This window comes from Acomys minous, assembly GCF_964271855.1.
Source record: "Acomys minous genome assembly, chromosome: 12".
In the NCBI taxonomy this organism is placed as follows: Eukaryota; Metazoa; Chordata; class Mammalia; order Rodentia; family Muridae; genus Acomys; species Acomys minous.
This window is the reverse complement of record NC_140493.1, coordinates 2,263,633-2,286,803: the sequence shown is the minus strand read 5'-3', so window position 1 is coordinate 2,286,803 and position 23,171 is coordinate 2,263,633. Positions and strand designations below refer to the sequence as shown.

Here is a 23,171-nt window from a genome sequence, read left to right as displayed (position 1 = left end):
TGGGGCCTCACAATGGCGGCTCTGTCCCTGTCGGCCGGGGGCCGGGCCCATTTCCGACAGGGACAATAGTCAAAAGGCAGTGACGCTTGCGGGGCCTGGAATCCCGGGCGGGATTTTCCGAGGCCTCAAAGCCTGCTGTTTGTGCTCGTGGGAGACCCAGGAAACCTGCGTCCCTATTGCCTCTCACCCACGCTGGGCCCAGTGCCCAGAAGCCCCAGCCCCCTCCCCAGCCCTGAGGTGACCAGCCTTGAGATGACATGCCGGGTAGGCTCTGAAGTGGGCCCAACAGCATCTTACTGTCTCTTGAGGTCTGGGTGGACGAGGGCGCCTCCCAATCTGGTCTTCAGACACCCCTTCTACACTATGGAGGGAGGTGGTGGAGGCCAGCCTTGAGGAGATGAGGGACTTGTGTGCTGTTGCCAGGCTGTGCTGCCTCCGGGGTCCACTCTTACCCAGCATGCCCTGCTTCACGGTAGTGGCCCTGGTAGTGGAGAGGGAACCTTGGAGAGCTGGTGAGGTGGGAAGCCAGTTTGTGGTCCTGGTCAGGGAGCAGCCATATGAAACCAGTCAGTGCTGTGTCCTGGACATGGGTGGCTCCGGACGGCCTCCCCTGAGGGCTGAACTATGGTTTCTTTCTTTCTTTCTTTCTTTCTTTCTTTCTTTCCTTCTTTCTTTAAGATTTATTTATTATGTATACAATATTCTGCCCACATGTGTGCCTGCCCACCACAAGAAGGCACCAGATCTCATCATAGATGGTTGTGAGCCACCATGTGGTTGCTGGGAATTGAACTCGGGACCTTCGGAAGAGCAGATGGTGCTCTTAACCTTTGAGCCATCTCTCCAGCCCTGAGATATGGTTTCTAGAGGGCTTTAGCTTCAAGATCTGAGTGAGCCGGGTCCAATACACTGCTGACATCAGAGAGCCTGGGACCGAAGGGCCCCCTCGGAGCATGAGAGTGGCAGGTGAGCCTCCCCCCACCTGCCTTCCGGTGATGTCCAGGTCCCACTGCCCCATAGCTCAGCCGGCAGCTCCTCTTCCCTCCAGAGGAGCCTGTGCTCAGCCCCAGCCTGGCTCTAGCCCTGTACTAGAGGATTCTGCCAACGCCCCAAGTTTGGGGGACTATTTGATGAAGGCCTTGATGGCTGGTGGAAATTAGAGACTTCCAAGCCAGGTGAAAGAAAAAGGGTCCCTTCTGTCTCTTCTGAAGGCAGGAGGTGCATTCCATGCTCCCCAGGTGGAGTCCAGGCTGGCCCTGAAGCCCAGGGGTGGCTTTGGCTTTGACCTCTACCTTGCGCCTGCCTCCCCCGGCTCTTGCTTGCTCCTCTTCCTCCCTACTCTAACTCCCCTCTTGTCCTGTTGGGCCCTGAACCTGGCAGGCTGGGGGGTGGGGTGGGGTGTGTGCCACTTGAGGTCTCTTCAAGGTCTGACCCAGACACCTGGCAATGCCTTGCCTCCACTCGGGACCATAAATCAGGCTCCCTGTGGCTGTGGGGGGGTTGGGGGTGGCAGCTGAGCCAGTCAGGGGAGGGTGTTGTGGGGGCCTGTCTCCATTGGTACATGCTGTGTTAGCAGGGAGCGGTGCCCAGCTGCACGCCAGGCAGGCATGGTGCTGACTGTCCCTGCTCACCCAGCCTGGGTTCCCCACTCGGGGGACCAGCCTTGGGGGTGACCGAGCAGGAAGCCTGGGTTTTTTTTCCCAGTGTCTCGGGGAGCTGGAATACAATCAAGATAGATTGTCCTAGTTCATGAAACCAGGGCCAGAGTGACAGTCCCTAGGGAAAGAGGCAGACCCCTGACCCTATCAGAGTGATGAGCTTCCCCTCCGAGAGGGAGGTCACACGTAGACCCCCTTCCCCAGGGATGGTAGATGCACACTCTCTCTCAAAAGGCAAATGCATAGCTTTCTCAGGGAGGAAGGTCAGTCTTTCACCTGAGGGCACAGAAATAAAGCCCCACTCACACCCCACGTTGGCCAGACATACGGGGCTTTGCCCAGTGCATGGACACACGGCACCTGAAATGCAAGAAGGGCGGACACCCAAAAGTCCTGAGCTCAGGCAGTGGACACAGACACCCGGTCTGAAGAGGCCTGCAAGTCAGGGGCAGGGAGTCACGGTCCATCGCTGCTGCTTTCTCCATTTTCTTTTCCACTTTCTCCTCCACTCAGCCAGGGAGGGTGGAAGTGGGAGTGACATCTCAGAAAGGGTGGGAAGTGGAGGATCCCAGGGGACAGATGTCAGAAGGGGACAGCTGGTCTTCTTTGTCCCGTTCCCCCCTCGCCCCCGCCCCCAGTGGCCTAGCTGGAGGGTCAGCAGACAGGGTTCTGGCTACCCGGCCAGGCTGGCCGCCGTCACGAGCCCCCAGTCTGACGTCAGTCCTCCTTATTGTTGTTGCCCGGGCTTGAGTCACGCCCTGTGACGCCACTGGGGTCAGCCCTGCAGCAGCTGGAGTGGCCTTCGGGGCCAGCTTCAGGGCTCAGCACTCTGCCTTGGTACACCCCAGGATGAGATGGGGCCATCCGAGGCCACATTCATCAGGCCACGCCAGCTGCCTGCCTCCAAGGACTTGGGTTGGTCTTCAAGGTCCCTCCCGAGGCCTCTGCAGCACGCAAGGAGCTGATAGCGCCCAGCAAGTCAGAGGCGCCAGACTCTTCACTGAGAAGGCTCTGTCCCTGCCTGTCCTGCCTCAGAGCTCCTCTCTCCTCCTGAGCAAGCCCGCTTTCCCAGCCTCTTCTTCGTCCTCTTCTCCAGAAAACCCTGGAGCTCCGTGCCTTCCTCTCCCCTCTTGCCCACCTGCTCAAATTTCAATCCTGTGTTCTCTTCGGTGGCCCGGCGTTTCTTCTGAGAATGTCTTTGGCTACTTCTGTTAATACTGGTGGGTTTCTTATTTTGTTTTGTTTCAGACAGGGTCTTTCTTACCATGTGATCCAGGCTGGCCTCCTACTTACTCTGTAGCCCAGGCTGGCCTTGAGTTTTTGATCCTCTTGCCTCAGGCTTCCAGGGGCTGGAAGGATGGGCCTGTCCTACCAGGCCTGGTTCCCTCTTTACTCTTGACTGTGTCTCTTTTCTTTTTAGGCCACCAGTGTCCTTCCTGGGATGACAGCAGTAGCTGCCCCTCCTTGCTTTCTGGCCCCACAGAACCTCCTGTCATTTCTTCCAGACCATTTATTTTCCTTTTCACTTTTTAGACTTACTTTATTTGGTGTGTATGAGTGTTTTGCTTACATCAGTGTCTTGCACCACCTGCATGCTAGAAGAGCGCACCAGATCACTTGGAACTGGAGTTGTGACCTGCCATGTGGGTGCTGGGAAGTAAATCTGGGTCCTCCGCAAGAACAGCAAGTACTTTAACCCACTGAGGCATCTCTTCTGCCCTCAAACCATCATACGCCCTCATATGGGCCAGGGGTGTCTCCCGGCTCATCGCTGTTATGAGCCTTGAGCCTCCCAGAGAGCTGGAGGTGGCATCTGTTCTGTATGGTACTGCATGGGTCCAACGCTGGACAAATGCTCTACCACTGCGCTGTGTTCCTAGAACTCTCTTATTATACTTCAAAGTATTTATTTTTTATTTTTTGTATATAGTTTTTTTTTTTGAGACAGGTTTTTTGTATATAGTTTTGTTGTTGTTGTCTTGCCTGCACATATGTATTGCAGCAAGCTCATGCTGGTACCTACTGTCCCTGGAGGTCAGAGGAGGACGCTGGATCCCCTGGACCTGGAGCTGTGAGCTGCCATGCGGGTGCTGAGAACTGAACCCAGGTGCTGTGAAAGAGCAGCAAGTGCTCTTAGCCACCGAGCCATCTCTCCAATTTATTATGCTAATTTTGAGACAAGTCTCTCTAGTTTCCAGCCGGCCTTGAACTCACTCTGTACCTCATTGGCTCTGCCCAGCTGGAATTACAGTCATGTGCCACCAGGCCTGACTAAACAACTATATCTTGATCACTGGGGTCAGGGCGTGGGTTGGACAAGACTCATGCCACACACAATCATTCTTTTTGGCTAAGGCCGGAAGACTCAGAGAAGGATGGGACCTATGGTTTGAGGTGCCCTGGAAGAAGCCAGGAAGGTCTAAGAAGGTGAGGCTTGGCCAGCATGTGAAACCAGAGAGGTGAAAAGACTCAGCCTTGGCCGGGTGGTGGTGGCGCACGCCTTTAATCCCAGCACTCGGGAGGCAGAGGCAGGCGGATCTCCATGAGTTCGAGGCCAGCCTGGCCTACAGAGTGAGTTCCAGGACAGCTAGGGCTACACAGAGACCCTGTCTTGAAAAACCAAAACCAAAGCCGGGCGGTGGTGGCGCATGCCTTTAATCCTAGCACTCGGGAGGCAGAGGCAGGCAGATCGCTGTGAGTTCGAGGCCAGCCTGGTCTACAAAGGGAGTCCAGGACAGCCAAGGCTACACAGAGAGACCGTGTCTTGAAAAACCAACCAACCAAACACACACACACACACAAAAAAAAAAAAAAAAGAAAAAAAAGAAAAAAAGAAAAACTAAAACCAAACCAAAAAAAGTTTTTTTAAAAAATAAATAAAGAAAGAAAGAAAGAAGAAAAGACTCAGCCTCCCAGATAGGCAGCAGACACTCATCAGGGAGGACCGAGCGTGGAGCACAGAGACAAACACTGCCAGGAAGCCGGGCCTGCTGGAGGAGGCCTGTCATCCGGGTACTCAGCAGGCTGACACAGGGGTGATCGAGAATCAAAAAGTGGCCTTGGAAAGAGGCTCTTTCAAAATCACCAGCGCAACAGCAGCAAATGGAAAAACAACCACAGAGTGAGTGAACACACCGGCCGACATGACCCTGGCAAGTGCGTGCCTTAGGGTGCGCAGGGACGGAACCAATATGGGACGCAGGCACACGTGTGGGAGGAGTGATAGAGGGGCAGATGTTTATTAAAAGTTTACCTCATTACAGAGACAGCCCAAGAGCTGGTGTCAGCAAGGGAGAGCCGGGGTGGCTGAAGGCTTGGTTTGAGTCTCAGTGCTGCAGTCCAGAGTCCGCCTCAAGACAGTCCGCCTCAAGCTGGGCATGGTGGCGCACGCACTCGGGAGGCAGAGGCAGGAGGATCTCTGTGAGTTCAAGGCCAGCCTGGTCTACAAAGCAACTCCAGGACAGCCAGGGCTACATAGAGAAACCCTGTCTTGAAAAAAAAACAAAACCAAACCAAAAAAAAAAAAAAAAAAAAAAACCAAAACCAAAACAAAACAACAACAACAAAAAAGGATGATGTCCAGCCCTTAAAGCAGCAAAGACTGCTCCTTCCGGGACAGTGGGGTTTTGCATTCAAGCACATCTATACCTGACTGGATGATGCCGGGCACGCTGGGAAGGACCAGTCTACTTAATTTAGTTTACCAGTTCCCGGTGTTGCTCTCATCAGAAACGCCTTCTCTACATTATCTGACAAGTGTCTGGGGGTGCTCTGGTCAAGGTGAGGTTCATCGCAGTAAACCACTGCCCATCACGAGTCCCACTTTCATTCTCTGTGGACTGGGCCTGGCGAGCAGGATTTTCTCTCACTTGAAAGGCACAGCTGTGGGTAGGTCAGCACTGCAGTGCCTTTGACGTGCTGGCATGCTGGCTATAGCAAGGCCCAACGGTGTCCTCAGGACAGGGCCGGCAAACAGCTCGAGACAGTGTGGGCTAGAGTTGCTGCTTAGCTGTAGAAAACCCACCTAGGATGCTCACGGCCCTATGTTCACCCCCCTCCCCCCATTCCCAACACACACCTGGTTCTCACCCCCAGGAACCTACTGTACTCCTTATGATGGATCAATGGTGTAAACCTTTATCCATTTAGACTCCGAATTGACGTGGTGCGTAAAGTTGACAAACAGGCTACATACAGTCAAGGCGGTTCGGGACCCCACAGTAGGGGCCGCACATCTGACACTGGTGGGGGACATATGTTAGAAGGGCAGTGTGTGCTGCAGAAGCCAGACAGGCATTGCTAAAACGCACCGGTTATTTACTCGGTGACCTAAGAGACTGAACTTCTCCTACTGAACCTTGTAGGTTTGCTCGATACAAGACATTGCCTGCCTGGGGAGATGAAATGTGTTTAGTCACCTTAAACAACTCAGGGGTGCCCCCTGTTGGAAGCTGGGGACACGGACGCTCTCAAGGAGCTGACAGCAACCGACCAAACCCTTGTGGTCTTACGAACATAGACCACTAAATACATAGCAGGACCACTTAATTTGTAGCCACGGGACGCCTTACGGATCACAAAGGTCCCTCTTGCGATCCCTCACGGAAGCTCCCCGTTTATAAGGGAATCCAGAAAGGATGATGGTGCCGGAGGATAACAGAACGGCAGGTAGGAAGATGACGAAGATGAAAGTTCCCTTTTCAAAATCTTCCTGTGAGCCTGACTGTTAGGCACTTTGGGACGGCACGAACTCGGCCACCCCGTCAGCGTCGCGCGGCACACCGGCCTGAGCTCATCTCAGGGGCGCCTCTCAGATGCTACAGCCTTGATCATGGGGATCCCTGCCGCCAGCGCCGGGCGAGCCCCGGGGTCATGCCTTGGTCGCAGGGGAGGGCTCTTCCGCCGATGACTCGGCTCGGCCGCTAGAGGCAGCGCAGAGTCTGTCCGTCCCCTCTACCCGTCTCGTCTCGATGGCGGAAGTGAGTCGTCCCAGCCCAAACAACATCCTCGCTGGTAGGAGCGAACGGACCCATCCATCCAAAAGAGGGGGGCCTTCCTCTCACCGAGCCGAGAAGGAAAAAAAAGGCTGGCGCTGAGGTTACGGAGCACCACACCGGCGGGAACGGCTCGCACGGGCTTCCCGAGGCCGCCGCGCCCACGGCAGCGGAGCCCAGCCGGACGCCGGCTCCCGCCGCGGGCGCGGATGGTTCCTTCCGGCTCCGCCCTCCTGCCGCACCGACTTCCGGTGCGCGCCCCACTCTGGCAGGCGGAGGGGGCTCAGGTCCGGACGCGCCTCCGCCGGGTGCCGAGCCCCTCCTCTCCGTCTGCGCCCGGGACAGCGCGAGTTCGCGGGCGGCGACCCTGATTCTCGGGGCCCCCGGGTTCTCGGGACCGATCCAGATAGCCCGATTTTGCTTTTTTAGTCTGTCCCCAGGTCCTCGGCGTTCACGACCTGCGGTGGGAGCGGCGGAGGAAGGGGACTCGAGGTCGAGCGACTCCGGCTTCATCCCTTCTACGCGCCAGGTAGGGGGGGACTGTCCTGTCCTGGGGTCGGCCGGACTTCAGCCTGATGGTTTGGGGGGTGAGGGGCGGGGCGGAGGGAAATACAGCCCCTGTGTAGACTGGCTGGGGCTGGGAGGACGGAGTGGGTCCTGGAGTAAAACAGAAAGCGAGGGAAGTTGCTGCTTAGAGGGAGAAAAGGAAGAAATGGCTTGACCAGAATCTCTAGGCGGGCAAGTGCAGAATAGAGTCAAACAACAGAAGAAACAATTAAGAGTAAATAGCGAGTAAGAGAGTTGTCACGTCCTCGACCCAAGAGAAGTGAACCCTTGGAATAACCTGGGGCTCCGACTCTGGATGCATTGAGGTGTTAACAGGACCCAGTTTATAAAGATGAAGGATCTCTTTCCCGTAGGAACAGTGTCTAGTGGGAGAGGCAGAAAACACTCGATGCTGCGGATACGCCTGAGCTGATGGCCAGGTGAGGGGGCGCGGCGGGGAGCCAGCCTGATGGCAGAGTGGTCCACACACTCTTGCCTTGTGTCCAGATCAAGCACTGCTACTGGGAAGTTGAGGCAGAAGATTGTCAGGAGTTGGAGGGCAGCCTGGATTAGACGAATGCTTATCTTAGAAATAAAAAACAACTTCCCCTTCCCTTCCCCCACTGAAACACACTAACAGGGCGGAGATAGCAAAACTAAAAAGCCAGTGGATTGAAACATGAGATTGTAGATTGTTTTGGTAGAAGACATAGTTAACTGTCTAAAGATGAGGTGGTTTGCCTCCCAGGTTGTAAGAAGTCCGCAAGAAACTGGCAAGCAAGCTGGGTGTAGTAGCGCAGGCCTTTAATCCCAGCACTTGGGAGGCAGTGGGAGGCAGAGGCAGGAGGATCTCTGTGAGTTCGAGGCCAGCCTGGTTTACAAAGAGAGTTCCAGGACAGCCAAGGCTACACAGAGAAACCCTATCTCGAAAAACCAAACCAACCAACCAAACACAAATTAAGAAAAAAAAAAACCTGGCAGGCAGAGCACACATCTAAGAAACTTAATTTCTGGCACTCGCTGTGAGCCCAGTGCTTCTGTTTACCCCACCCCCACCCCAGTGTCTCTGCATGGTTGCTGGGTAATAACAGTGTAACAGAAACTGTCAGCAGCCAGTGCTAGGGATGGGTTGCTGCTTGGCAGGCACAGTTTTAAGTGGGATACACATCTCACGTGCTCAGTCTTTGAGGCAGTTATTTGAAGGCACAATTACTTTCTTATTGCTTTTGCCATTTTTTATGGGTCCTGAAAGTTGGATTCCTACCACTGAATACACCCTGGCTTGTACAGCTGTTAGGGCAGGGCTGCAGAGTCCAGTCCTGGGTACCTGACATTTGAGTCATTGTTTTCAGCCAGTGACTGCCGTACATATAACACCTTAAATATTTGCTACAATTCCAATTTATAGGTAGCACACTGCGATTCACAGGAATGAACGGTCTGCTTAAGGTCTGAGAGAGCGTTAGTTTTTCTTTTCCTGTCACAGAATACCTGAGATCGCCAGACAGTGGCGGCACAGCCTTTTAATCCCAGCTCTTGGGAGGCAGAGACAAGCAGATCACTGTGAGTTCAAGGCCAGCCTGGTCTACAAAGCAAGTCTAGGACATCTAAGGCTACACAGAGAAACCCTGTTTCAAAAATACCAACCAACCAACCAAACAAACAAAACGCCAGGCGTGGTGGCATACACCTTTAACTCCAGCACTCGAGAGGCAGAGGCAGGTGAATCGCTGTGAGTTCAAGGCCAGCCTGGTCTACAAAGTGAGTCCTAGACAGCCAGGGCTACTCAGAGAAACCCTGTCTTGAAAAACTGAAGAAATAAAAATTAAAAACATTAAAAAAAAAAAAAAACAAGCAAAGAAAGAAAAGGTAAAAAAGAAGTAAAAGTGCTGCTGGTTGGTCCTGAACCCCAGGACTGTCAGACAGGAGTGCTCCCACACCGCATACCCCAGTGTCCTGCGGTCAGACAGGAGTGCTCCCACACCGCACACCCCAGTGTCCTGCAGTCAGACAGGAGTGCTCCCACACCGCACTCCCCAGTATCCTGGTGCCAGGTGCCCTTCTGGCTGGTCTTGCTGCCCAGCCTTTCTGTATTAAATGTATTTCACCCTTGAATCTTGATGGTTCTGGGGTGTGTGTTACAAGCCAGCCCTCACAGCTTCCACTGACTTGTCAGAGTGCTTTGGAAAGAGCTGTTGTGTGCCCTCTAGCCAGAACAAGGGTTCAGTGACATTTGCCCTTGGGACAGAGTCTGGTTGCTTTAACGGGGCCGGTAAGGTCCCAGGAAGTTGGCCTGGGCTTTTCCCCTGTGCTTCCTTTCCTGCTCTTGCCACTGTGGGAGCCTTTGTGCAGCTGCAGCTGCCAGCTGCGGCTCGGTGGGTGTTTGCTGAACCGAGGGACTGAATGCCGCAGACGGAAAGCGAGTCTCGGCTCACCTGGTGTTGGGCAGGAGCTCTTCCCCTGCTGGTCCCAGCGGTCTGTGGGGTCTCATAAAGTGCAGGAGGACCAGTAAGTCAGGGCAAGGGTAGGGCCTCATAGATAACCGGCCCTGGTTCTCACAGGCTGGCCCCTCGGTGGGCTGAAGCGTCGTCCTGTCTCTCGCCTTTGCCCTGGTGCTGGCTGCAGGATGAACTGTCGGTCAGAAGTGCTGGAGGTGTCCGTGGAGGGGCGGCAGGTGGAGGAGGCCATGCTGGCCGTGCTGCACACGGTGCTTTTGCACCGCAGCACAGGCAAGTTCCACTACAAGAAGGAGGGCACTTACTCCATTGGCACCGTGGGCATCCAGGATGTAGACTGTGACTTCATCGACTTCACATACGTGCGCGTCTCCTCCGAGGAGCTGGACCGGGCCTTGCGCAAGGTTGTTGGGGAATTCAAGGTAGGTGGATGCCCAGCAATGGCCGTAGAGCTGTCTTGTGTACTCCTCCACCCTGGCTGTGTAGTGGGCAGGCTTGCCCTTACAAAGAGCAGGAGTCAGTTCTTCAAGGCTCAGAAGAGCAAATGTGTTGAGAGCTCCTTTGGGGGCAGTGGGCTCTGTGTGTCTGGGAGGGCGCACCTGCAAATCTTTAGGTGGAAGGTGAGCCTGACCCACATCAGTCCCTCAACTTAAGCGGTGAGGTCCCTGGGAGGTGGCCTTGACCTCCCCAGCCCCACAGCTGGAGGTGGCCCTGACTCCCCTGGCCCCACAGCTGGAGGTGGCCCTGACCCCCCTGGCCCCACAGCTGGAGGTGGCCCTGGCCTCCCCGGCCCCACAGCTGGAGGTGGCCCTGGCCTCCCCGGCCCCACAGCTGGAGGTGGCCCTGACCCCCCTGGCCCCACAGCTGGAGGTGGCCCTGACCCCCCTGGCCCCACAGCTGGAGGTGGCCTTGGCCTCCCTGGCCCCACAGTTGGAGGTGACCCTGGCCTCCCTGGCCCCGCAGCTGGAGGTGGCCCTGACCCCCCTGGCCCCGCAGCTGGAGGTGGCCCTGACCCCCCTGGCCCCACAGCTGGAGGTGGCCCTGACCCCCCTGGCCCCACAGCTGGAAGTGGCCCTGACCCCCCTGGCCCCACAGCTGGAGGTGGCCCTGACCCCCCTGGCCCCACAGCTGGAGGTGGCCCTGACCCCCCTGGCCCCACAGCTGGAGGTGGCCCTGGCCTCCCTGGCCCCACAGCTGGAGGTGGCCCTGGCCTCCCTGGCCTCACAGCTGGAGGTGACCCTGGCTTCCCTGGCCCCACAGCTGGAGGTGGCCCTGGCCTCCCTGGCCCCACAGCTCTCTGACAGTCCCTCCTCACATAGTCCGGACCTTGTCCAATTGGTCTGAAACCCTCTAAGAGGGAGAAGTGTGCTTGGCTGCGTAGCTTCTGTCTGAATATGATGTCCCCTTTGGGCACTGTGACCTGTGCTTGAGTACACTTCTAGGCAGGGAGAAAGGCTAAGGGACACACCAGCTGCTCGTGTTGGCCACCTCCCTCCGGTGCTGGAAATGACACTTTAGATTTTTAATATATTTTTAAATCATGTACAGAATAATGGGTCTCATTGTGACATTTTCATCCGTGTATGTAATTGTACCTTGCTCATGTGTGTATGTCGTACCTTGCTCATACGTGTGTGTCCTACCTTGCTCATGTGTGTATGTCGTACCTTGCTCATGTGTGTATGTCGTCATACCTTGCTCTTATCCATCCCTCTTGCTGGTCTCTTTTCTCCCCCAGGACAAGTCTCCCTTTCATGTCACACATATGTGTGCATATATTTAATATAGATCTTACATGAGAGACAACTTGTGATATGTTGACTTTAGTTTCCCCACATTGCCCTTCACACACACACACACACACACACACATACTGGTAATGGGATTTTTATTTTTGTCTTCTGAGGAATCTGGTTTCAAAGTGTTGAAGGGAAGCCAAGCCCTTCCCTCCCCTCCCCTCCCCTTCCCTCCTCTCCTCTCCCCTCCCCTCCCCTTCCCTCCTCTCCTCTCCCCTTCCCTCCCCTTCCCTCCCCTTCCCTCCCCTCCCCTCCCCTCCCCTCCCCTCCCCTCCCCTCTCCTTCCCTCCTCTCCTCTCCCCTTCCCTCCCCTTCCCTTCCCTCCTCTCCCCTCCCCTCCCCTCCCCTCCCCTCCCCTCTTTCGTTCCCTGCGTCTGTCCATTTCCAGGCTCTCTGGACATGTTGTAGACCCTGCACAAGGGCGAGCTTGTGAGATTTTCCTAGTATTGATCTCTTGGTGGCCAACAGGACAGAGAAGACTGTGTAAGAGTAGGGACCAGATGAGCCGGGTGTGGTGCCACACCCCTGTAATCCCAGCAGTCTGGGCTGGCGAATCTCTGTGAGTTCAAGGCCAGCTTGGTCTACAAAGCGAGTCCAGGACAATCAAAGATACATAGAGATACCCTGTCTCAAATCAGATTTTAAAACCAAAAAATAGGGCTGGAGAGATGGCTCAGTGGTTAAGAGCACTGGTTATTCTTCCAAAGGTCGTGAGTTCAATTCCCAGCACCCACACCACATGGTGATTCATAACCATCTATAATGTGATCTAGGTCCCTCTTCTGGCCTGCTGGCATACACTCGGGCAGGCTATTGGATAAGTAATAAATAAATAAAATTTAAAAACAAAACAAACAAACAAACAAAAAAGTGCCTACTGTTTGAATGGGTCTGGTGCTGTTACAGGGCTATTAGCGGTTGTCACCCTAGGGCAGAGGTGTGTGACTGTGGAGGAAGGAATGTGCCCATCTGAGAGGCAGCTTTACTTTCTGGTGCTCAGGGTCCATCCCAGCCCACAGGATAGCAAGGGTAGGATTACTGGATGGGTGTTTCCATGGAGATAGCAAGGATAGGATTACTGGATGGGCGTTTCCATGGAGAAATGAATGAAGCTTCCAGACCTGCTCTTCATTTTCCCAGCTCTGTCCCTCAACTTCCCTGAGGCTTCACTATTCTTCCTGCTTTTAAAAAGAGGCCGAGTTGGGGTTGGAGAAATGGCTCAGAGGTTAAGAGCACCGTGTGTTCTTCCAAAGGTCCTGAGTTCAAATCCCAGCAGCCACATGATGGCTCACAACCACCTATAATGAGATTTGGCACTCTCCTCTGGCCTACAGCATACATGTGGGGAGAATGCTGTATAAATAATAAATAAATCTTTTTTTTAAAAGGGCCAAGTTTATGTTGTCATGATGTAGAAAGGTAAGTAGGGTTTATCTTGGAGAGTTTTTAGAGGAGGTTGTTTTGTTTTTTTTTTTTCTTCCAAAATAGGGTTTCTCTGTGTAGCCCTGGCTGTCCTGAACTCGCTTTGTAGTCCAGGCTGTTCTGGAACTCACAGAGATCTGTCTGCCTCTGCCTCCCAAGTGCTGGGATTAAAGACGTGCGCCACCATGCCTGGCCAAACCGAAGGCCTTAAAGCCCAGGAGAACTTCACTTTTTTGTCTCAGTCTCTGTTACTCCTTGGGCCAACCCCAGTACTTTATTTAAAGTCAAGTTCAATTTTGTTCATTACAGATTACATCATGACTTTTCTTATCTTTTACAATCAATAGAACATTTAAAAATCAACAAAGCAGGCTGGAGAGATGGCTCAGAGGTTAGGAGCACCATCTGCTCTTCCAAAGGTCCTGAGTTCAATTCCCAGCAACCGTAGGGTGGCTCACAACCATCTATAATGAGATCTGGTGCCTTCTTCTGGCATGCGGGCAGAATACTATATAAATAATAAATAAATCTTTTTAAAAAATCAACAAAGCAAGAGCACAGTCTAACAAGGAAATACAAGCAGTTCTGTATAACCTACAATAAAGCATACAGCAAAAAAATCAGTTAACACCCAAGCAGCGGCCAGCATAGCCTGATTGTTACTTCTTAAACAAAGCTCGAGAAAGTTTAATCATAAATTTCCCTGGGCTAAAGCCATTGTGTTTACATGACAGTCATAGTGACATAGCTTGAGCTAAATGTTCTCTAATAAAGAAATAACTTGACTTATTCCCAGTCCCAAACCAACATGTGTGCTGTCCAAGCCTAAGCTGTCTGCCAAGGGGTCCTTTACTGTAAAGTATCTGTAAAACATGCCGTTCCAAGTCCACCTTCTATTGTTCTCAAAGCAGATTCTAAAGAAACTTGTTGGGGCTGGAGAGATGGCTCAGTGGTTAAGAATGCTGCCTGCCCTTCCAAAGGTCGTGAGTTCAATTCCCAGCAACCACATGATGGCTCACAACCATCTATAATGAGATCTGGTGCCCACTGCTGGTGTACATGCAGGCAAAACTCTATGTATATATGATAAATAAATAAATGTTAAAGAAAGAAACTTGTCTACAGGCAATAGTTTCTAGCCAGATACTGTTATGTCAAGGTCCTAACTTTCTTCCAGGCAGTTTCTGCCTGACTGCTCACACAGCCAAGACTCTCTCATTGTCTCAAGCCTTTGGCCAGATGCCTTCTTTCAACATTTTCTGTAGGAAAAGGTTTTCCCTGAGTGAATTTCATTAGGGCTCATAATCAACGTGAGAAATAGAGAGAAGGGCAGTTTTAGGAGGAAAGGGATATTTCAAGGCAGTTTTTTTGTTCTGTTTTTTTTGGGTTTTTGTTTTGTTTTTTGGTTTTTCGAGACAGGGTTTCTCTCTGTAGCCTTGGCTGTCCTAGACTCACTTTGTAGACCAGGCTGGCCTCAAACTCACAGTAATCTGCCTGCCTCTGCCTCCTGAGTTCTGGGATTACAGGCATGCGCCACCATGCCTGGCCTTCAAGGTAGTTTTTAAAGACAAAAATCACACCTGGACCGTACATAATATTTAAGGACAGTGGTGATCAGCTGGAGATCTCTGGAACTTTGTCAAGCAAAGCCTCAGCAGCTGTTCTGGATGTTTAGAGATCATGCTGGACTGTCAGAGGTCTGTGGAACTTTGTCAAACAAAGCCTCTACGATTTGTCCTCATGTCTGTGACAGGAACTACTAAAAGTGGTTTGTTTGGGCTTACAGTTTCAGAGCATTAGTTGTGACCGTCAGGATGAGGAGCATGGTGCAGGCGGGCATGGAATTGCAGCCACTGGGTCCTGAAACCTCCTCCAGGGCCACGCCCCTCCTCCAGGGCCACGCCCCAACCAAAGTTGTGAGAGGCTGATAGATGCAGTTGAACACTCTAGTGCAAGCACATCGAAAGGCTTGTTTTATCCTTACAGCTCTTTGACGAGTTACTGGGTTGCAGTCCAGCGAGAAGCCTGATTCACAGGTGCATCTTCAAGGTTATAAGTGTCTGGGGCATCTTCTGTCCTATTTCAGAGAAGCTGAGGTGGACCACGGGCAATCCCGTATTTGTTTGCATTTCAGATTCCTTTCTTGAGAAACACAACATCAGATGCTCCATATCCATGTCACAGATTCCTCATGTCCTCACAGAGCCTTAGTTAGAACCCAGCGGCTCCACCAACAGGCATGGAGTATTCAAGTGTGAGCCCGTGGGGCCATCCTCGGTCAGCGCGCAGCATGGCCCCTGTTATAGTACCGTGCCTTATTATGTGTGAGTGCACATGTGTGTACATGTGTGCCTGCACCTCAGTTCACCTTTGGTTCAGCATCGCTTTCTAGCAGAGCTGCAGCTGGGCAGGAAAAGGTGCTATAGTGCTTGAAGCAGTGGCGGGCTGGCAATGTTTGCCGTCGCTCACCTAGGTCCTGTCCTCTCTAGGCCCCGTTTCCTGCCTGCTGAGCGGGCAGGGCGTGGCAGTCAGGCCTCACAGGCCACGGCTACTCAGTCTCCTCTCTTCCTCAGGACGCACTGCGGAACTCGGGTGGTGATGGGCTGGGCCAGATGTCCTTGGAATTCTATCAGAAGAAGAAGTCTCGCTGGCCTTTTTCGGATGAGTGCATCCCTTGGGAGGTGTGGACAGTCAAGGTGCACGTGGTGGCCCTGGCCACGGAGCAGGAGCGACAGATCTGCCGGGAGAAGGTGGGCGAGAAGCTCTGTGAGAAGCTCATCAACATTGTGGAGGTGATGAGCCGGCACGAGTACCTGCCCAAGATGCCCACGCAGTCGGAGGTGGACAACGTGTTCGACACGGGCCTGCGGGACGTGCAGCCCTACCTCTACAAGATCTCATTTCAGATCACCGATGCGCTGGGCACCTCCGTCACCACCACTATGCGCAGGCTTATCAAAGACACCCTTGCCCTGTAGGCCTTGCCGGCGCCTTGGCCGCTCCCCGGTGGCTCTGGGGCTGTGTTGTGTGGGCCTCGGGGCTCTGGAGCCTCCTCCAGGTCTGGGGAGACTCGAAGAGAAGCTCTTGCTGTCTTGTTTTGTGCCTGCCAGCCTCTGGTGACCCTGTCACCTTTGCAGTGGTCTCGTCTTGGATGCGCCCTTTCCACACTTGCCATGGTGGGGTTCGCTTTCTATATTGTACAGAGCTACCATGAGGGTAGTAAATAAAGTTGAGGTGTGAGTTTGTCTCAGCTCTCTTGGCCTGTGTCATACCCAGGAACATGAACTCTCCTGAGGACACACGTATGTTGAGGGCATTATTCCAAGCAGAGAGGAGGAGTGGGCTGAAGCAGCCTGTGCTCTGCTAACGTTGACATACACAGGTATCACCCACCTGTGACCCTGATTTGTCCCGTAGAGGGGTGCAGTGAGGCGGTTTGTCTTTATGAGGTATCTAAGGAAAGGCGGGGCTCGGGGCTGTGATGTCCTGTGATGCTGCTCAGGTACGCCTGTCCTCACTGTTGGGACAATGCTTGGGAACACACTCGTTTTCACATGGGTGTGCTCAGTCTCCGCTGCCACACTGTGTTCACTTATTCTGTTTAGTAATGCTCTTGGCCACTCGTGACATCTGAGCACAGATGAGTGTGCTGCCTCCAGCGACGGGTGCTGAAGCTGCTGGCGTCCTGGCCAAGGTCCAGGCTGTGCCTGTGTTGCCTCTGGCTGTTTGCTGACGGGCTGTGGAATTCCGTTCTCAGCCTCTGGGTCTGGAGGCTGGCTTCAGAGAGGACTTGGTGATGGAAGAGGTGTCCTCAGGAGTTTCGCTGGCATGCTGCGTGCAGGGTCTCTACATGGCTGTCCTGGAACTTGCTTTATAGCCAGGCTGGCCTGAGACTCACAGAGGTACGCCTGCCTCTGCCTGGAATTAAAGGCGAGCGCCACTGTGCCGGCTCTTGTTTGTTCTGTTTGAGACATGGTTTTAGGTGGTGGTCGGAGCTGGCCTCAGACTCATTTTGCAGTCCGACCATGGGCTTCTGTTACAGCCTCCAGGAGCCGGGGTCGCAGGTGGGCTACCCTGCCCTGTTTCATGCTGGGGTTTGAACTCAGCTCCCTTCCTGTTGGGCAGGTTGCTAGGCAAGCAGTCTACCACCTGTGCTGCGCCCCAAGCCTCTCTGCAGCGGCTAAAGGATTTTCCAGGGAATCTGAGCTTTTCTTCATCTAGATTGTCATGGGTACTGAGCTGGCAGTAATGTCCCCGCCACTCTGGAGCCTTGTGATTGCCCGCAGTAGGGCCAGTGGGTCAGGTCTAGGCTCCCTTTTACACCGTCTCCTCCCCCACTTGCTCTCCGGATCTGTGCTCTCTTCTTGCCCAAGAGGACAGAAGAGGAGGGATAGAGGCAGGCCTTGCCATCCAGGTCCCTCGTTGTAGCCAGTTTCTCAGCCCTGGGGTCCAGAGGACTCCTGTGTTGTGCTAGCCTGCCCTGAGAGAAGGGTTCACCATGCAGACTGCTCTGTGGACAAGAAGTGAGCGGTCAGCACCTGGCCTGGGGTCTGAGGATCTTAGAGGCTCCGAAAGGCCCTGAGGCTGCAGAGTCTTCCCCCTCTTTCAAGGGAGGAGAGCCTTGGGGACAGCCCTCCTGGCTTACCAGCACTTTTGAATTACAGGGATGGAGGACAGTAGGCTGGGCCTGTCAGAGCAGGACCGATAGGCCACTGTGGAGGAGCCTGTGTGGGAGGGGCCTGAGCAGTGTCTGTGTGTGGAGTTGGTGGAGTGAAGGGTAGGGCCCTGGGAGGCCCGCCCCCTGAATACACTGCCCGGGCCTCAGCTCTCAGGGTAGTGTGCACATCTGGCCAGCTGGAGGGAGCATGAACGGCTCACAGGTGGGAGCTGCTGCGGCCAAGGTTGCCTGGCTGAGCTGCTGCAACCAGTCTGGCTTGCCACTCGGGCCCCTAGAGGGGCCACACCCGGTGCAGGCGGTAGTGCTGGGTGTGCTGTCGCTCCTGGTGCTCTGTGGGATCCTGTTCCTAGGTGGTGGACTCCTCCTCCGTGCTCAGGGCCTGATAGCCCCGCTGGCTCGAGAAAGGACCGCATCCCCCGAGGCTGAGCCTGGTGCCTGTGGAGGGAATGGCGGCTCCTAGGTGTCCGGCTGCTCCTGAAGCCCAGCCCCGCCTGTGCTGTCCAGAGCACGGTGGAAGGTCCACTCCACAAGCTCCTGTCTCCTGCCCAGGTGAGAACCTCGAGGCACAGGGAGAGTGGGTGGGGGTGGGGCTGAGTGGGGCGGGCACAGCGATGGCTGCAAGTCCAGGGTGGGGCTGTCTCTGAGTTAAGTCTCCCTGCAGGCTGTCCTTGAGGCGCAGATAGCCTTTTGTACTGCCCTGTGCATGAAGGAGGGAGCCTGGTGTGAATGGGAGCTCTTCTGGTACCCACGCCCCATCCCACCGCTGCATCTGCCCACCCCAACAGGACCCTGGTTACGGAGGAGCCCGACGCAGTCAGGCCTTCACCCATGCTCTGTGGAGGAGGTAGGCAGCCTGGGACCAGCCAAGGTGAAGCTGGAAGAGTATTCTTTACTCCCACTTGAGGTATCCCTGGTTGTTGGGTAAGCTGTGGGGATAGAGATGTGCCCAGGCCCTCTCCCCTGACCCCTGCTCCCACACCCCTCAGCCAGGAGCTCGCGTGCTGTGTGTTGGGGGATGCTGTGTGTTGGGGGATGCTGTGTGTTGGGGATGCTGTGTGTTGGGGGATGCTGTGTGTTGGGGATGCTGTGTGTTGGGGGATGCTGTGTGTTGGGGATGCTGTGTGTTGGGGATGCTGTGTGTTGGGGGATGCTGTGTGTTGGGGATGCTGTGTATTGGGGGATGCTGTGTGTTGGGGATGCTGTGTGTTGGGGGATGCTGTGTGTTGGGGATGCTGTGTGTTGGGGGATGGTGGTAGCAAGGTCTCTGGCAGGAAGTAGAAGGGGCTGAGGATTCCCAGCTATGGGGGCCGTGCCTGGGCCTCCTGCCTCTATCTCTCTGAGGACAGAAACCATCTGGAGAGAAGGGCCTGGGTGGCCCAGAGGACAAAGTAACTCCAGTCCAAGGCCACCTCAGACTAAACTATGAAATGGGAGCTCTCACCATCTCTTACCAGCATCCAGCTGTGTGGGGGCTCCTGGCGGCTTCTGCTAGCAGCTGTTTTTTGGTGACGTGCACCCTCCTATTTCCAAGTTGCCGCCAAGAAGGCAGTAGTGCAGGATGTCTGTGGCAATGGCCTGGTGAGGGGCTGAGGGTGTGGCGGGTGCAGGTAATCCACTGCGAAGCCGACAACGTGTGATCCTTGCTTAGCAGCTAAGGGTTTGGCACCGGTCCTGGGCAGCCGTGCCACGCTAGCCTTGGGAGTGACAGATTTCTCACATGAGAGATGCCTCCCCCACCACCTTGGAGAGAGAGTTGTCCAGGGCAGGGCAGGGCAGGGCAGGGCACTGCGTGTGTGTGTGTGTGTGTGTGTGTGTGTGTGTGTGTGTGTGTGTGTGTGTGTGTGTGAGAGAGAGAGAGAGAGAGAGAGAGAGAGAGAGAGAGAGAGAGAGGAGAGAAAATGTGTGTGTATGCACGCTCAAGAGCTCCTGGCATCGGGGTAGTGTGCAGGACCCAGGGCACTGTCCCCACTCACTTCCCTGGTCTTGGGACTGGGGAACTTCTGCTGCGCCAGGCTCCTCCCAGCCAGCCCTGCTGTCCTCCACCTTTCCTTCTTTCTCCCCAGCGGGATGGAGGGGCCTCTAGATTCCTCTGAACCCCTTTACTGACAGATGGGTACACTCAGAGAAACTCTGAGGAAAGGTGAAGCTCGGAGACAAACAGGACAGAGCTGGAGCTGGCCGGCGTCGCCCGGGCCTGTGCTCCCTGCTGCTTTCCCACCACTCTGAGGTGCTGGTAGGAAACATGGCCTCCTACCCCAATAAGGGAACCATCACAGGCACATATGTGACATTCCACTTGAGTCAGAGACCGCAGCCCTCTTGCCCTCCTTCCTCCGTGGCCAGAGACCTTTATGTTTCTAGAAAAGTCCCCAGATGCCAGGCGGCAGCTCCTTCCCAGCTGGGCTCAGCTTTCCTGGCTGGAACCTGAGGCATGGGGTTCAGGCACAGAGTACACACGGATGGGAAAGAGCCAAGCCGTTCATCCGCCCACGCCCCCGTGGCGTCAGGGCTGTGGGGTTGTGACTGGGTGGCAGGAAAGGCTGTGTGTCCATCAGCCTCATGTCTGCGCACACCAAGGAATCAGACAGCTGGGAGAGTGGTCGGCAGCAGCTCCTCTGCCCAGCTTCCTGCCCTTCATGTCCCTTGGCTCACTGTTGGATTGACTGTGTGGTGTTATGGGGCCTAAGTGCTGGGGGCAGAGAGAATACTGAGACGCTTGCTGCAGATCAAGGCTGTTAGGCTGGGTGGCGATGAAGGAATTTGGAGACTGAGAGAGGGGATCTTGCAATTGCCTCCTTTCAAAGGGCTGAGGGAGCAGAGATGACCTCTGTGTCCCAGTATGCTGCCAGCCTGAGCCTGCGTGGCACAGTGCACGGACTAACACCCTGCCCTAACCTGCCAGCCTTAGTCCATCGTGTCCAGGACCTGTCCAGTCTCCTCAGCTGACTGCACAGCTCCCTCTAGTCAAGACAAGAGCGCCAGGGCTGGAGAGATGGCTCAGTGGTTAAGAGCACTGGCTGCTCTTCCAAAGGTCTTGAGTTCAATTCCTAGCAACCACATGGTGGCTCACAACCATCTGTAATGAGATCTGGTGCCCTCTTCTGGTGTGCAGGTGTACATGCAGGCAGAGCACTGTATACATAACAAACAAGGGCTCCCTCGGTGTCTTACAGATGCTGGAGCTGACTGTCCAGCTTGGAGAGCTGTCCCTCCTCCTGCTGTCAACCAGGGAGCCCCTGCTGCCCATAGCACCCCGTCCACACTGCAGATGACGCGCTGAAGACACCTGGACTGTGGTGATGCCCCATCCTGGGTTCCTGGTACTCAGGATGCTGCCTCTGAGCTGCCCCCAACACCCCTGGGGTGGGTACAGGAGACCCGTGCTCCAAGTGAGTCTGCTTGGTGACTGCTGTGTGCCCTGGGGCAGGGAAGCAGCTTTGCACCCCAACAGCTTGGACGCTAGTGTGCCTTCTGCACGCCAGGTCTCGTGGACATGAGTGCAGCTCCTGCCCTTGTTGGTGCCAGGCGGTTGTATCTGATAGCCCAGCAGCCTTTGGGAAGGATTCGGAGGAAGGAGTGTGCCATCACTAGCGGGCTTTAAGCTTTCAAAAGACTTGTGCCGCTCTCAGCTCTCTCTCCCTCCTTCTCCCCCCCCCCCTCAAGTCTCAAGAGTTAAGCTGTCAGCCACTGCTCTAGCACCATGCCGGCCTTCTGCCATGTTCTCTGTCCTGGAGGCCATGGACTCACCCTCTGAAACTGTAAGCCCCAATAAATGCTTTCAGTAGTTGCCTCGGCTGTGGTGACTTATTATAGAACCAGAGAAGAGACTAAGAGAGAGGAAGAAAGGGGAGGGGAGGGAGGAGCCACCCACGGGCTCCTAGGGGCACACTTGGTGGCTTGGTCCCTTTCTGAGCGCGCTGTGCTGACGGTCACAATGTGCTCTGGAAATTGGGCACGAGGAGAAAAGGAGGTGGTTCTGTTCTTAGGGAGCTTTTGTCTGATAGAGAGGGGGGCTCAGAGACCGAGGCTAAAATAGACCACAAACCATCATGCCCAAGTGAGAGAGTCAAGAACAAAGGCCATGTCACCGCAGCCGTGCTTGACCAGCAGCCTTCAGCTGGTGGAGGGCCAGCTGCAGCCCGGCAGAGTGGGACCCAGGGGCAGTGGGACCCAGGGACAGTCAGGTGGCTGGAGGCTTCCCCTGGAGGCGCTGACCCTAGTGGGCGGGACGGATGGGAATGAAGCTGCAGCAAGTGAGGGGTAAGAGGGAAGCAGGAGCTGCGGCGGTGGCTGTGGTCTGATGCCCCTCACTGAGATGACGGCTTATTCAGTCCGGACTGTTCAGGTCTGAATCCACAGAAAGCTAACTGCTCGGTTTACAGGGAAGAAAATTCATGGGCCCACTTAAGACAGGGCGTCAGGCTGGACTCAGGCCTAGTGGACTCACACCACAAGGGCAGGCCTCTCCTCTCCCAGCCTCTCCTGTGCCTCAGTTTGCTTCTGTCAGCTTTGGGCAGTGCAGCTCAGCAGTGGGACTCACGGTGCCCGGTGAGAAGGTGCTTTCTCTCTGTGGCACACCCCCACATCTCCAGACCAAGGAAAAACAGGATGTGGCTCATGCTATTTATTGTTAGGCCAAAAAGAAGTTCATACAGATAAGGTATGAATGCACAGTGTGTGCTGCCTTCACGTGTGGCCTCAAAGCTATCTGAACAGAGGGAGCCGTCTGCAAGTGGTGCAGGCCGAGTCCTGGGTCTGTTGGGAGCGAACTGGAATCACAGTTACACTGAGAGTATAGACTGTTCCAGACCTTGACCACGCGACCTGCTCGGCTTGCGGTGAGAGACGCCACAAACTACTGGATCCAAAGCAGGAGCTGTGTCTCCTCTCACTCTCGGGCCTGTTTAATTCTGGGGTAAGCAGGAGCGGGCCCTGTGGGATAGCTGAGCTGAGGGTCACACTCTGTGTCTGTCCTTCTTCTGTTTGACAAGTCTGTCCCCACTCGGAAACCCTCCTCTCTTGACAGCCCGTGGTCACCCTATCCTTTCAGGTGCTCATGTAAACATTTTATTTTAGAACCAGAGTTTCTCTGTGTAGCATTGGCTGTCCTGGACTTGCTTTGTAGACCAGGCTGGCCTGGAACTCACAAAGATCTGCCTGCCTCTAAGCATTTTATTTTATTATATGTATTGTGTGTGTGTGTGTGTGTGTGTGTGTGTGTGTGTGTGTGCATGTGTGTATCATGTGTGTGTGTGTGCATGTGTGTGGTGTGTGTGTGTGTGTGTGTGTGTGTGTGTGTGTGTTGTGTGTGTGAGACACATATGGAAGCCAGAAGGCAACTCCTTCAGGTTCTTCTTCCACCATGTAGGTCCCAGGGATTGAAGTCAGGTCGTCAGTCCTTGTGGCAAGTGTGTTTACCCACTGAGCCATCTCACTGGCCCATCATACCACCGTTTTCCTGAGCCTCTCCTGACCTATGTCCTCTACTTCTGTGCTGTCCCCTTGTCCCTCAGCCCCTCCCAGCTTAGGTGTAGTGATCCACCGCCTCAGTCATTCTTGCTGGCACCCTAACTTCATTCCTCCCACGGAACCTTCCAGAAAAACTTCATCCCCAGATGAAC

The 23,171-nt window shown here is 54.6% G+C and overlaps 2 protein-coding genes across 9 annotated transcripts; both read left to right on the top strand.

Annotated features, from left to right (window-relative positions):
* The first annotated feature begins 5,218 nt into the window (after positions 1–5,218).
* ATG101 (autophagy related 101) lies at positions 5,219–16,122 on the top strand. Of its 2 annotated transcripts, none has more exons than XM_084748627.1 (3): positions 5,219–7,181; positions 9,824–10,076; positions 15,446–16,122. In XM_084748627.1, the coding sequence occupies exons 2-3, from the start codon at positions 9,825–9,827 to the stop codon at positions 15,848–15,850; spliced, it is 657 nt and encodes a 218-aa protein (XP_084604753.1). In that variant the 5' UTR covers positions 5,219–7,181; position 9,824; the 3' UTR covers positions 15,851–16,122. The 2 variants fall into 2 exon arrangements, with proteins under 2 accessions (XP_084604753.1, XP_084604752.1); XM_084748626.1 differs by having other exon boundaries at positions 5,221–7,181; positions 9,760–10,076.
* A 133-nt stretch (positions 16,123–16,255) lies between these two features.
* On the top strand, positions 16,256–21,337 carry SMIM41 (small integral membrane protein 41). Of its 7 annotated transcripts, none has more exons than XM_084748632.1 (3): positions 16,256–18,099; positions 18,336–18,394; positions 20,724–21,337. In XM_084748632.1, the coding sequence occupies exon 1, from the start codon at positions 17,738–17,740 to the stop codon at positions 18,008–18,010; it is 273 nt and encodes a 90-aa protein (XP_084604758.1). In that variant the 5' UTR covers positions 16,256–17,737; the 3' UTR covers positions 18,011–18,099; positions 18,336–18,394; positions 20,724–21,337. The 7 variants fall into 7 exon arrangements, with proteins under 7 accessions (XP_084604758.1, XP_084604759.1, XP_084604755.1 ...); XM_084748633.1 differs by having other exon boundaries at positions 18,336–18,418; XM_084748629.1 differs by having other exon boundaries at positions 18,336–18,454.
* Positions 21,338–23,171: the final 1,834 nt, after the last annotated feature.

Bases quoted from the DNA above. Each gene is read 5' to 3' on its own strand.
- ATG101 (XM_084748627.1), top strand. From the start codon at position 9,825: ATGAACTGTCGGTCAGAAGTGCTGGAGGTGTCCGTGGAGGGGCGGCAG. The intron at 10,077-15,445 runs GTAGGTGGATGC...TCTCTTCCTCAG, and splicing joins AGGTTGTTGGGGAATTCAAG to GACGCACTGCGGAACTCGGG.
- SMIM41 (XM_084748635.1), top strand. From the start codon at position 17,738: ATGAACGGCTCACAGGTGGGAGCTGCTGCGGCCAAGGTTGCCTGGCTG.